Source organism: Morone saxatilis, unplaced genomic scaffold, assembly GCF_004916995.1.
Source record: "Morone saxatilis isolate NCDOM2014 unplaced genomic scaffold, NCSU_SB_2.0 Contig17, whole genome shotgun sequence".
NCBI classification, from domain to species: Eukaryota; Metazoa; Chordata; class Actinopteri; family Moronidae; genus Morone; species Morone saxatilis.
In genome coordinates this window covers 28,868,119-28,881,506 of record NW_023339729.1, presented here as the reverse complement: position 1 = coordinate 28,881,506, position 13,388 = coordinate 28,868,119, and the positions used below count along the sequence as shown (strand labels likewise).

Genomic DNA, 13,388 nt, shown 5'->3' with positions numbered 1-13,388 from the left:
TAGCTACACTTTTTTTGCCAACATTTTGCAATCAAAATAATAATAACATCTACTTGGTAATTATATGCAAATATAAAATAAACATATATAGTTTTTACACTTCATTTGAAAAGAATAAACTGTTAATATGAAAGTATTGCCATCAGGATAACTTAAATGTTAATGTAATAAGTATTCATATGCAGATTTTGCTCCAGAAAAGAAATCTGTAAATTCTCATAAGCTTATTAGTCAATACATACACAGTGACACCCCACAGTGTGTATATTTTTTATATGTTGCCTTTAATGAATCTAAGATATCAGTGCAGTCATACACTGTGCATCAGGGGAAAAAAATAATTCACATTTAATCTGTAAAAACAATATTTATCTGTGAATCCTTGCAGGAATCAGATTTAAAAAGAGGTGAGGATACTGCTGAGACCGTGAAAGCAGGGCAGTGTTTTAGGGATGTTAGCAGACAGTCGTTATGGGCTCTATTTGACAGCTTGGATTACTTATTTCTGCCCCTCTTATCTGGCAACCCCCTGAACACCAGCCTGCCTCCTTCTCCAGCTAGCGCCTCATGCTAACTGTAGTAGTGCATCGCTGCTGGTACAAAAGACACCAGATACCTGTCTGTGCGTGCACAGTGGCGATGCTCAGACTCTTGGATGTGAGTTGAGAGCTGACTGGATGGTTTGAAGCCACCATGAATGAGGTGAGTTGTAATAAAGGTGCACAGAAAGGCTCAATGTACACATGGCTAAGTTAGCTGCTAGCCTGCTGTCCAATAACAAAGTGTAAGTTTGAGTCTGACTGACTGACTGCTGCAGTGTGAGAGGGGTTAACACATCAGGTTACATATCACACTATAATAATACTCTTACAAATAAAAGTACCAATATCACACTATAATAATACTCTGTTACAAGTAAAAGCATTGGAAATGTTACTTTTAAGTAAAAGTATGTAAGTATAATGAGGAAAATGTACTTAATGTATACAAATAAAATTAGTCAATGCAGAAAAAATGGTCCCTGCAATTGTTATACTATGATATATTATATAATTAGATTATTATTACTTGTGCATTAATGTAATTTTACTGTTGTAGTTGGTTAAGGTGGAGCTATTTTTAAACTGTTTCATTTAGGACACCAAGTTAAGTAGTGATGGACAAAGTATTCAAGTAAAAGTACCAATATCACACTATAATAACACTCTGTTACAAGTAAAAGCATTGGAAATGTTACTTTTAAGTAAAAGTATGTAAGTATAATGAGGAAAATGTACTTAATGTATACTAATAAAATTAGTCAATGCAGAAAAAATGGTCCCTGCGATTGTTATATTATGATATATTATATAATTAGAATATTATTACTCATGCATTAATATAATAGCAGGATTTTACTGTTGTAGTTAGTTGAAATGGAGCTATTTTTAAACTATTTTGTATAGGACACAGTTTGCAGTGATGGTATTTAAGTAAATGTACCAATATCACACTATAAAAGTCCTGTATTCAAAATGTTACTTTAAGTAAAAGTATGTACTACCAATATATTCAGGAAAGCACTTAATGTATAAAAAGTAAAAGTAGTCAATGCCCCAGTGACTGTTATACTGTGATGTTTTATATAATTAGATTATTATTACTTATGCATTATTGTAATAACAGGATTTTACTGTTGTAGTTGGTTAAGGTGGAGCTGTTTTTAAACGGTTTAGTATTGGACAACACCACCAAATTATTTTTAAAATGTTTTTTTTTTAAATAATGAAAAGGAAAAGCAGCAAATCCTGAACTTTGAGAAGCTGGAACAATGAAATGTTTGGAACTTTATTACCGTATTAAAGAAGTTGACTAATTGATCGACAAATTGTGTCAGCTGTACTTGTATATTCTATTGGGTAGTTAAATCTGTTATGTATTTCATATTTTCTAAGCTCTTCTTATGTTTTAACATGCAACAACCCTAATTTGTTTGAAAGTTTCAGTTTCAATGAAGTAAAAAGTACAATATTTCCCTCTGACAGAGCGGAGTGGAAATAGAAAGTGGCATGAAAAGAAAAGAAGTAAGTACAGTACTCGAGTAAATGTACTTAGTTTGCTAAAATCAAAAATCATAGGGAGGTTCCTGAAAATAACTGTAGAGAAAACAGTCAGTGTTCATTTGGAATTTACATTTACACACTAAATTGATAGTTTAACCTCTCAAGTGCACAGAGAGACAGTTTGTCTGGAGTTAATCATACAGTTCAAACATTAATAAATCAATAAATAATGAGTAACTGTTTAAGTAAGTGCTGTTGAAAGGTTCCCATTCCCCCTATAATCATTACATAGTTCTTCTTTTCAGGGAACTTGATAGGAAATGATAGATCTGTAAATTATATCGTTATTGAAGCCAATTAGAAAGTAGTGACAGCTCTGTGAAAACAAAAGCTAAGGGGTAATGACACTAGCAACAGATAATGCAACTAATGACATTAACGAGGGCTCAGTTCCAGTGCCAGGAGGTAAGGTAAGGTAATTATATGCACTGTCCATTACTGTTCCAAACTGTAACACAACTCCCTCTCATTGTACAGTATCTTATTTTGATATATTAGGAGTACAGTATTTTGATATCCGTCATCTTGGGTTACTCTGAATAACTGTGGCTTGCACAGAATTCCTGCCACGTTCCAGAAAATGCTGCACTACTGGTATGTTTGTATTTATCTTGTTAAAATGGCGTTGCTGGTTTCACCCACATCACACACAATGCGTGGCTCTGGAGGTGGCTCGCTGACTGCAGATGCCATGCAGTTGTTATCAGTGTTATTAATTACGCCTGTGCTTTCTCTGCTCTTTCCTACAGTACATGTAAAAACTGCTGTTGTGAAAAGTTGAAAATAAAGGTTTCAGTTGTTCATCATTACATTGGCCGTCATTATTTTACAAAAGGTCCTGCTGTCAGTAGTTTCTAGATTTAAAAAGAATACAGCAATTGTTTTAGGGTCTGGGTGTCTTTCAGGACCCAATTTAATTCCCAGTATTTATTAATTACTGGTTTAATTTGATCAGTGCACCTTTACTTCAATTTGACTGCAGACTACGCATGTTGGCTGATGTAGCTGCTGTTGTGTGTCCTGGTTCTGCCCTTAGGTAGTTTTATCTCTGCTTGGTGTACCCCCAATAGCAGGACCCCTCTCGTGCGTCCCAGGTTTCAAATCACCTCAAACTACCTCCTTCCAGTGCATGGGTGTAGTGAATGTAATCTGATTTCTTCCTGAGTTGTTGAGCTCTGTGCCCCATGGCAGGAAGCTTAATTTTGTCTGTCTGTTTGCATATTGTGTCAGTTACCCAATCCTTGTAAGTAGTAATTTTGTCCCTGATTTATGTTCTGAAATACCTGACCAGTACCTCCCATTACCCCTTTGATTAACTGTAGGGCTAAAATCTGTGAAAATCTTTTCTATTGTATTATTCATCACACCTGACCTCCTCTGAACTCCTCTCAATAGTATAGGATTTCAAATAAGACTGAGCAGTTTGTGCCCCCTGGTGGTAACTGGAGATTGTTGTAGAAAGATGTTTTTAGCTGTATAGTGCTGGGCTTACTGGTGACCCTACATTGTCCTTCCTACAATAAAGTTAATTGATCTGGTTATCTGTTTATACCAGTCAGATGTAAGTAATTAAATACTCTGGAGGGCTGAGATCATTTATCTGGTATTCCAATACTTGTCCCTCGAGTGGTGGAAAAGGAAACCACACCAAAAAACAAAAACATTAATTGGGAAAGAAAATTGAAATTTCAGTAGTTGTAGTGGCAGTAGCAGAAATGCAATATGGGTAACACAACAACAACATTAAGGAAATAATACTAATACTAGGAATAATACTATCTTTGAGGCTAAAACTGTAAAAACTTCCTAAGGAATGCTTAACATAAAATTATTGGCTTGAGTGGTTTGAGTGGTCTGTAAGTTATGACAAATTATCTTTTTTATTTTTTTATTTAATTTTGTTTATTTTTTACTTATTAATTACTAGTCATTTTACTTTCTTCCTTTTAGGAGTCTGAGTCCAGCTGTGGCAAGCACGGTCCTGCCTGTGAAGGAGTTAACTGTGGTTATAGTCCTTTGCATGGAGATCAGAGCGTAACTAAGACTAAACATGAGATACCTTCATCACAATTAATAACTAAGAATCACAGTCAGTCAGGTGAGTAGAAGACTGGAGTAGAGGTGCTGTCTAAACTTGAGAAAGTTTAAATATTGTACTGTAATTAATTCTGTCCTGTTTTTTCTTTCCTCTAGAAGAAGTAAAACTTTGTTTTAAAGACAAGGATAATCACACTGCTGCAGAAGAACCCAGGGAGACTGACAACGACAAATGTCAAATATGTAAAAAAGTTTACAGAACTCAAAGTCATCGGTGCCAACACACCAAGAAACACCACGGAGGAGTCAAGCCTTTCAAATGTATCTATTGTAGGAAGAGGTTTACCTTTCGAAACCCTCTGATTGTTCACCTGCGAACCCACAGTAAAGAGAAACTGTACTTCCGCCCTGTGTGTGGCGTGAACTTTTCTCTGATGAGCCATGTAAGGTCACATATGAAAACACACACTGAAGATGCAGTTGGTGGTTTGATCAACGCAGATGGAGAAGAGGAACTGGATCCTGGCAAATCTAGTAAGTGGAAGTACTTTTGTGAATGAATGAATTGTCATTGTCGTTGAGGCTGGTCCTGTTAAATGGCGAGAAAGAATGTAATTTCTATTACAGTCTGAAAACTAAATGTCTCTTTATTTTTTTTTAGAGGTCATTCCTAATGTGCACCAAACTGATGATCAACAATTAGACAGAAGCATGGACTGGTGCTGCTGCCATGTGTGTTGTAATAAATTATCATACAGCAGAACTCTACAACCAGACCAGAGGACTCACCATGGAACTAAACCTCATAGATGCTCCCAGTGTGGGACGGGGTTGAATTTCCCGAACAGACTGAAAAGACACCTTTTAATCCGCTCCAAAGAGAAACCTTTCTCCTGTCCAGTCTGTGGCAAGAGATTCTCCCGCAAAGACAGGCTGAAGGAACACCTCAGCTTACATGGATGTTCATCTGAAGTGAGGGAAACTGCGGAGACTTTGGGTGGAGTCGAGAAGACCGGTATTCAGATCAGCTCAGATTCATTACATTTGGAGGGAAATTCTGTTGGTAAGTTGATTCGGGAAAAGAAAAACATGGTGTCTTAGCATCAGGCCTGAAAGTGTTAGAGTCATAAAAGTTCTCAGACCTCTTAGAGTATAAGCTGCAGTAGTTTATGAAAATAACTTTTTGTCATATTTGCTCAAACTCTGATTATATCTTGTCTGTAGTACATGAGACATGAAAAAATCTGGTTACACCGGCTCTTTCTCGCGTTCGTAAGGGCATTTGCATCAGTCCATTGCACCTAAACGAAAACAACCAATCAGAGCCGAGAAACATAGTTGTGTTTTCAGTCTCAACATCAGAGATGTAGGAATTACACTCAACAATCAACTATCTTTCCTGATTTTCTTTCACAGATTGTCTCATGTACTACTGTAAGGATATAGTTTCAATAAATATGAAAAAGTATTTTTTATAAAAGTTATCTACTGCAGCTTTAACAATACTGTTATAATATTTTTTCAGTTAGTCACCAAAAACAACACCACATTTTCTAACTTACCACTAGTGGTATTGAGCCATGCAAGTTTTATTTGCTGAGAATTTGAGATTTGTTTCGCAACCTCAGCATAATAGAGGTCGATGTAATTTTGTTTGTGTGACTCAAAGCAAAAAAAAAACAACATCAAAACATCTGAAAAACCCAGCAGCAGTGTGTCCTTCCCAGAAGACAATGTGCTGGTTATTTAGGAAAAATCAAAGGGCTGAACAGTTTTCATATGGTCTGTTTCTCTGGAAGAAAGTTGTTCCACTGAAAACATATGACAGTGAGGTCTCTGCATTCTCCAGATTCACAGCCGCACTGGGATAGAGATAGAGATGTTGTTAATATTTTTGGATGAAAATTGTTCTGAGAACCAGAAATTATCTCTGTTTTAAGAAAGGAGGTTAAAATTCCAGAGGTTTATTTCTCAAAAAATTAAACCAAAATGAAATACATAGCTAAAAAAACACAAGGAGGAAATGAGAAATTATGTTTTTTGTGATTTGGGTGAACTGACCCTTTAATGACAAGAATCCGAAGTTGAAATAAAAAAAACAGTATATTAATACCTAAACTTGCACCTGTGCACTTACCAGCTTCTGTTTCATACATGCAGGTAAGGCCCCTGATGTTACATTACCTGGTGACACAGCTACGCCCGCCACACCTGAACATAACCCTTCTCTGAAAACGACACCCAGGAAACGTAGAAAGAAAACTGAGGCTGAGGAGCTCTTCAGCTGCGCAGAATGCAGTAAGGATTTTCAGAGCGTATACGCCAGAGACCGCCATCTGAGAGAGAAACATGGCAAACGCTCGCTTCACAAGTGCTGCGACTGCGGACAGACATTTAAAGTTAACCGAAGCTTGATAGTCCACCAGCGAATAAACCATCCAGCACCTGCAGTGTCTGCAGTGCCTGAAGAAGAGCAAAGGGCTCCAAAGACTTATGTTTGTTCAACATGTGGAAAGCAGTTTCCATCTAGTGCCTCCCTGAAAAGGCACCTTATTATTCACTCAGGGAAGAAACCATACAAGTGCACTTTGTGTGGGAGAGGTTTCACGCAGATTGGAAACCTCAAAACGCACCAAAAGGTTCATAAAGGTGAGATCACTGAGGTCTACAGTGTTTGCCCTTTTCATTTTAAGACTTTCTGTGATTGTCTCTCTTTTTATCTGGCAGTATCCCAATATTCTAGGTTTTTAGATTCTACAGTATAATTGAAAATAAGTCAGCAAATACACATCAAAGTGTAGCAGTATTCAAACTTAAAGGTTGGGTCAGTCATTCTGGAGACAGGTAGTTGATTGTTGAGTCTCATTCCCAGTATATATTTATCTGATCTCAACTATGTTCACCTGCTACTGGCTAACTTTGTCTGCCGGTCATGTGGTGCTGGGTAGGTATTGTTTATCTTAACTTTTTTGTTTAAAACAGCTGCCTGATTAGTAGGGATGCACCAACAATTTGGTCAATAGCTGATGCTGATATTTTAATTTTGTTATTTATTCAGCCTTTTGTGCCAGGGAAACAGAGAAAGCTACAAAGATAAGCATCTCTGCCTTGCTGCAGCTCAATCTATTTCTCTTCTCATCCAAGATTTGAGATACAGAACTGAACAGCCACTCACTGTCTGTGCTGCTGCTTGGAGCACATAGGGATTTGTGTGCAATTTGTGCCAGTGTTGGAAAACAAAGGTCATTATTTCTCCAATATTTGAAAAAGGTTGATTTGACAAAACAGATAAATATTGGATAGTGATATCTGTAAATGCCATCTCATTTCCTGATACACCGATGTTAGTCAACAAGGTAAATATTGGTGTTCGGATAATAAATCGATGGATCCCTACTGATTAGACCTTGACCTAACGTAACCTTGATGAGAACGGTGAGAATAAGTTGTCTTAAAATCAAAACAATGAGCTGAAAGAAGCTAAAAACCTGTCTGCAGATCTGAGGGGAACTGCAGAGTAATATTAACATATTGATAATTGCATCTTTAAGAATGTATGAACGTTATGCTGTTTTTCTTCCAATAGGGAAATTAACCAACATGGCAGTGTTAGACAAACGTTTACCTCAGTCCGAAGAAGCTCAATCATCAGTGGAAATCTGCTTCTGTCATTTGTGTTGGACACAATTTTCAGAGAAACAACTATTAGAAGAACACTTGAAACAAGTCCACGAATCAAAGAAACCATTTTCCTGCACACAGTGTGGCAAAAGATTCATGTACATCCAGAAATTAAACGACCACGAAGCTTGGCACGACGGTCTGAAGCCCTACCAGTGCTCACAGTGTGATAAAGGTTTCCAGACCTCAAAGGGACTCGAGAACCACATGCGAGATCACACAGGAGAGAAACCTTTCCCGTGCATTATATGTGGGAAAAGGTTCAAGCAGGAATCTACTCTGAGATCACACTATGTGACGCACACAGGAGAGAGGCCTCACCTGTGCTCCATCTGTGGTAAACGGTATGCAAGAGCCGAAGAGCTTAAAGTTCACCTCAGAGTTCACACAGGGGAGAAGCCGTACCAGTGTGATGAGTGTGGGAAGAGTTTCTACTACAGGCAAGGTTTCAACAACCATAAGAAGACTCACAGCGCCAAACCCATCGGGCCCACCAGGCAGCTGGGCAGACCCAGACTGCTGGGGAGCACCAGGAAGTCAAGCAGGCCTAAGAAGGTCTCACAGAGAGCTCTGCCTGATTCAGATGGAGAGGATCTGACCTGGGAGCCTCCTGACCCCGGTGGGTGTGTTGATTGACTGAGTTAATCAAATCAGAGCCTGTGTGGGTAAAACACACTGTATCATCCATTACCAGTTCTTTTAAAGTTCTTTTAAACGTCATTAATAAATCCATCCAGTTTAACAGTATAAAATTTAACTAGATAAGTGTGTCTCACATGGAAGCTATAATGCAAGGGCTTTCTCCAAATCCTCTTTTACATTTTGTTTTTCACTTGTTAAAAAGACTGTAGACTGCACAGCACTAACTCTTTATATAAATTTAATAGAGATTTTCTTTATTTTTCTGCTCCACACGTTACAGGTAATAAGTGTTACACAACACCTCTTAAAATCAGAGGTGGAAAAGTACACACATTTTTTACTCAAGTAGAAGTACAGATATTTGTGTAAAAAAGACTCTGACTGAAGTAAAAGTGAAAAAGTACAGGCTCTGAAATACTAAATATTTATATATCCGATAAAAGTAAAAAGTAATCTCTTGGTTTCTCTGGAGGACATTTCTACCAGCTGTTTCTGTGCAAAACTGACTGAAACTTCAAACAGTTGAGTCTCCCTGTGTTGTCTGTCCTGTCATGTGTGATTTGCACCGGTCTTGATGTTGAAGATGTACAGTGATGCAAAAAAAAATCAGTCAATCAGTTATTCCCCACCAGTGCATTCAAACTTGTCTTGAGCTTTGAAAATATAATGAAAATATAGATATTTTTGTAAAAAAGTAGAATGTAGGTTGTCAAAAAAAATTAATACTCAAGTAAACAGATACCTTAAAAATCATTTACATGATTTTTAGAGTAAATAATTAAAGACCTACAACCACATTTTAATGATGATTTAAATATTGAGACTACTATTATATCTCGAAACCAATCAGAACAGCTGGATTATGTAAAACAAACGTTTTTATTCCAAAATGGAACTCATTTGTTATAGAAATTAAGATCAATTTATCTTTTAATTGTGTCTCAGCTATAGTTGTGTAAAGCTGTACAGTTGTGCTATTTTAACTGTTAACATCTTTACTTAAGATCATCTCTTTAAGTTGTGAATGAGCTGCAGCCGTAACAAAACATGTTTAGGAAGTCATGAACTTTAAACTCTCTGTTTGTTATGTCACTTGACCAAGAGCTGTAATATGATGAATATGAGTCATTTGTTTATACAGGAAATAGACCCCACCATCACCTTGGCAACCAAGAAAACCATGCTGCAGAGAACCACCACAGTCAGGTGAGAGAAATTGAATCATATAGATGTAAATGAATGGCCTGTAAACATCCCTCACATTCATTGTTGCTTTATATATTTTCCAGACATCTCCGTGGAACTGTGCTCATTATACAGCATTCAACCTCTGGGACCAAAACCCAGATACGTCCAACTGGAGAGCAGCAGAGTGCCACCAGGCTTACAGTTCTCCAGCAGGAGCAAGCGTTGGTTTCAGTGCCCTGCTCAAGGGCACGGCAGTAAGTGATGCTAAATAATTCCTGACTTGTTAATGTGAGAAAGTGATTGAATTTGGTGGACGTTGCTATAAAACTGTCCATAGTACCAAACAGCAGCATTCTCAGGTTTGATTGTGCCTCACGTTTATATTATTTTCATTACAGAAGATAGCACTAATGTTCGAGACAGATTGCCTCTTTTGTTATCTTTAAATATTCAGTACCTTTTGAAATTAGCTTAAAGAACCAGTGTGAAAGATTAAATGTCATCTAGTGGTGAAGTTGCAGATTGTATTGAGGTGTTTTTATCTACAGACGGTAGAGTCCTCCTCGCCATGTTTCTAGAGTAGCCCAGAAGGGACAAACCAAACACTGGCTGTAGATAGGGCTATTCACGTGTTTTGCATGTTTCACAGGCACTGTAGTTTCTCCCTCACGGTTGAAAAGGGAGGGTGAAAGGAGTGAGTTGCAATCTACAACTACACCACTAGATGACACTAAATCCTACACAATGAACCTTTAAAGAAAGAGATGGCAACTGCATTTTGCTTTTGATTTTGTGACACATGTTGATCATTGTAACCTTTCATGATCACAGGATCAGGAGCACTTTAAAGAGAGCTGTCCAGCGGAGCAGCCCTCCTGGCCCTCTGACACTTTCTCTGTATCACCAACCTCTGAGCTCGAGCTCACCCCACCCCTCCCACATAACACCACATCAAAGAAAATAGACCTGAGAAAGGCGAGTGGAGAAGTGAATCACCGTGAAGAACACAGACCTGAAAGAGAGGAGCAGGATCACAGAGCAGCACCTACAGGTGAGTTGGAACTTCTGTTTTTTGTGAACACATATAAATCTTACAGATGTGTAAGAATTATTGTCTTTACTGTTGTTCAAATTCTACCACTTGGAGTCATTGGCATGACATAAAATATGATGTTGGAGCTTTAAAGTAAAGAAAGGAATCCACATTCAATCGAGAAAGATACTTGCATTCACAGACAGTAAGCCTGGAACAAAACACAGAAACATAGCGTATTTGCCTCAGGAGTTGATGGAGATAAAAACAGAGCTAAATGGAGAGTGAATATACCATTACTTACATTCCTCGAATGAAACCTAACGTTACTCTGTATTTGTTAGAGGTTAAAATATTATTATCTTCTCATATTAACTTTATGAGAAGATAATATGTTAATGTTGTGTTTACAGCTTTCCCCCTATTACTGGAGCTGCTTGCTAAAGGTTTCTTAGAAAACGTGACCATATGTTCTCTACGTTTTTCTTTCCAGAAGAACCTTTAAGACGGTCGGAACCTGAACACAACAGCTCCCATGAACAGCCTCAGGAAAAGCCTAAACAAGACCAGGGGCCTCGCAGTTACAAGAAGAACTACGACTGTCCGACCTGTGGACGAGTTTTCTCTCACAACACTGCTCTGCAACGACACCTTGTGATTCACTCGGGGAAAAGACCTTACAAGTGCTTCATATGTGGAAGAGGATTCACTCAGAGTGGAAACCTCAAAACACACATGAAGGTTCACAGAGGTCAGTGGAAACAAGAAGCTCCTTGGAAGGAAGATGCTTTTATTTTTTAAATAAGAAAGCTCTGCTAATGTGTTTTTCAATTAAATCTTCTGAACTGGTCATATTACCTTAATAACTTGTAGTTTTTCTTCTCTGATTAAATGACAGGTAAGTTATGTAGATCTGAGCTTGTGCTTCTACTACAGTCGCCTTATGCTAAAAAGTGATATTTTATATTTATGGGTGGAAATTATTATTGATTAATATTGTGGAGCTTACGCCCTAAAAGCCCCTAAAAGTGGCACAGCAAAATTCATGGTTGTGCCTACGAGAAATATTTGGTCATAGAAACTTAGTGACTTCTCTCACGGCTAGTTGATGAACTACTGTAGCTGGTGAGCCAGCCGCTAATATAGCCAGTAGCAGCTCTGCAAGCTTCTAGTAAGAAGTGACTTACTTCCCTCACCTAAGGGACAAATGTTAACATAATTTATTGAAATAAATTTGTACCATTTTATTTTTATTTAATGAGGCAGTCTCATTGATTTTACGATCTGTTTTCCAAGAGAGACCAGAGAACAAGAAGCATTCACAAGAACACAATCAATCAATTGATTTTGCAGCAAAGTTTTTTTAAATGCGGGTGTGACCATGCCTTAACAATGCAAAGCTGTCTGAAAATAAATGTCTTTTTTTTCCTTACAGGAGAGTTACCAAATTGGACATTAGTTCAAGAGAAGAGTCCCCTTAAAGAATCTCCTGTAACGGTTCATGTGTGTGGAGAGTGTGGAATGGACTTCCCTCAGAAACAACAGCTGGAGGAACATCGCCAGAGTCACAAAAAACCTTACGCATGTCCCGACTGTGGCAAGACTTTCAAAAACGAATATTATTTTAAAATACATAAGCGTGTTCACTCGGGAGATTCACCTTTCATCTGTTCAGAGTGCGGGAAGAGCTGCGTCACAGCAGATTCGCTCAAAAAACACGAGCTGACGCACACTGGAGAAAAGAATTTCCACTGCGATCAGTGTGGGAAGGCGTTTTCACAATCCTCCCATCTCAACGTGCACCTCAAGACTCACACCGGAGAGCGGCCTCACCTCTGCTCAATCTGCGGTAAAAGTTACTCCAAAGCATGTGACCTGAAAGTTCATCTGCGAGTTCACACTGGAGAGAAACCGTATACTTGTGAGAAATGTGGCAAGTGCTTCTATTACTCTCAAGGGTATCGAGCGCATTTGAAGATTCACGACAAGAAGCCAAAACCTCCAACAAAACCGCTGGGGAGACCGAAACAACAGCTGTTACTGGTACATAATCAATAATGTCATTGGGGAATTCACAAGTCTGAGAATGTATAAAGGGTAAAAGTAAATATATTACAGTTTGCTCCTCTGTTATTATGTGAAATAAAATATCTTTCAAATTAGTAATATGATAGTAAGCATGTATTATATGGTGTACATTTAAGAAAAATAAATCATTATATTGTGAATCTTTGTTCATATGTTTCTGTGTGTTTCTTTTTACGAAGAAAAAAGCTTCTACTGCATTCTTGGCAAAAGATCTAAATTCAGTTCAATTAGATTCAATTTTATTTGTTTAGCGCCGAGTATTCATAACAGAAGTTATCTCAGGACACTTTCCAAAAAGACCTAGCCTTCTAGACCGTACTCCTTATAAGTGGATAAATAAACTGATTTTTTTATCCACTTATATTGAATAAAAATGAAAGCGCAAAAGTACTAATAGTTAGATAGTTTACACACATCTAATTACTTCATATATACCTGTTACTTAAGTCAGAACATATACTGCTTCATGCATTGGACAGGATTCCTACAGGTCCTGCAAAACCTGGAAGACACTGGACACTAGTTTCCAGTCATGGAAACGCCTGGAAATTGATTAAAATGATTTATATAATATTTTATGTTGTGAAATGTTTTATTTAATTTTCTCACTCAGATTG

The 13,388-nt window shown here is 37.7% G+C and overlaps 2 protein-coding genes across 6 annotated transcripts in view; one reads left to right on the top strand and one right to left on the bottom strand.

Moving 5' to 3' along the window:
* Positions 1–13,388, bottom strand: part of LOC118327159 (bifunctional apoptosis regulator-like) — a 337,943-nt gene that overhangs the window by 17,062 nt on the left and 307,493 nt on the right. The gene's annotated exons all lie outside the window — the stretch shown is intronic.
* Positions 470–12,907, top strand: LOC118327150 (zinc finger protein 43-like). 4 transcript variants are annotated; one of them, XM_035660404.1, is made up of 11 exons: positions 470–702; positions 4,053–4,200; positions 4,296–4,673; positions 4,801–5,202; positions 6,300–6,788; positions 7,726–8,439; positions 9,604–9,668; positions 9,752–9,904; positions 10,482–10,701; positions 11,180–11,434; positions 12,119–12,907. In XM_035660404.1, exons 1-11 carry the CDS (start codon positions 694–696, stop codon positions 12,739–12,741), a joined length of 3,456 nt encoding a protein of 1,151 aa, XP_035516297.1. In that variant the 5' UTR covers positions 470–693; the 3' UTR covers positions 12,742–12,907. The 4 variants fall into 4 exon arrangements, with proteins under 4 accessions (XP_035516297.1, XP_035516296.1, XP_035516295.1 ...); XM_035660403.1 differs by having other exon boundaries at positions 475–702; positions 4,299–4,673; positions 11,177–11,434; XM_035660402.1 differs by having other exon boundaries at positions 483–702; positions 11,177–11,434; positions 12,119–12,906.

Coding starts and splice junctions, on each gene's coding strand:
- LOC118327150 (XM_035660402.1), top strand. Junction 4,201..4,295: donor TAAGAATCACAGTCAGTCAG/GTGAGTAGAAGA, acceptor TCTTTCCTCTAG/AAGAAGTAAAACTTTGTTTT. Junction 9,669..9,751: donor CAGAGAACCACCACAGTCAG/GTGAGAGAAATT, acceptor TATATTTTCCAG/ACATCTCCGTGGAACTGTGC.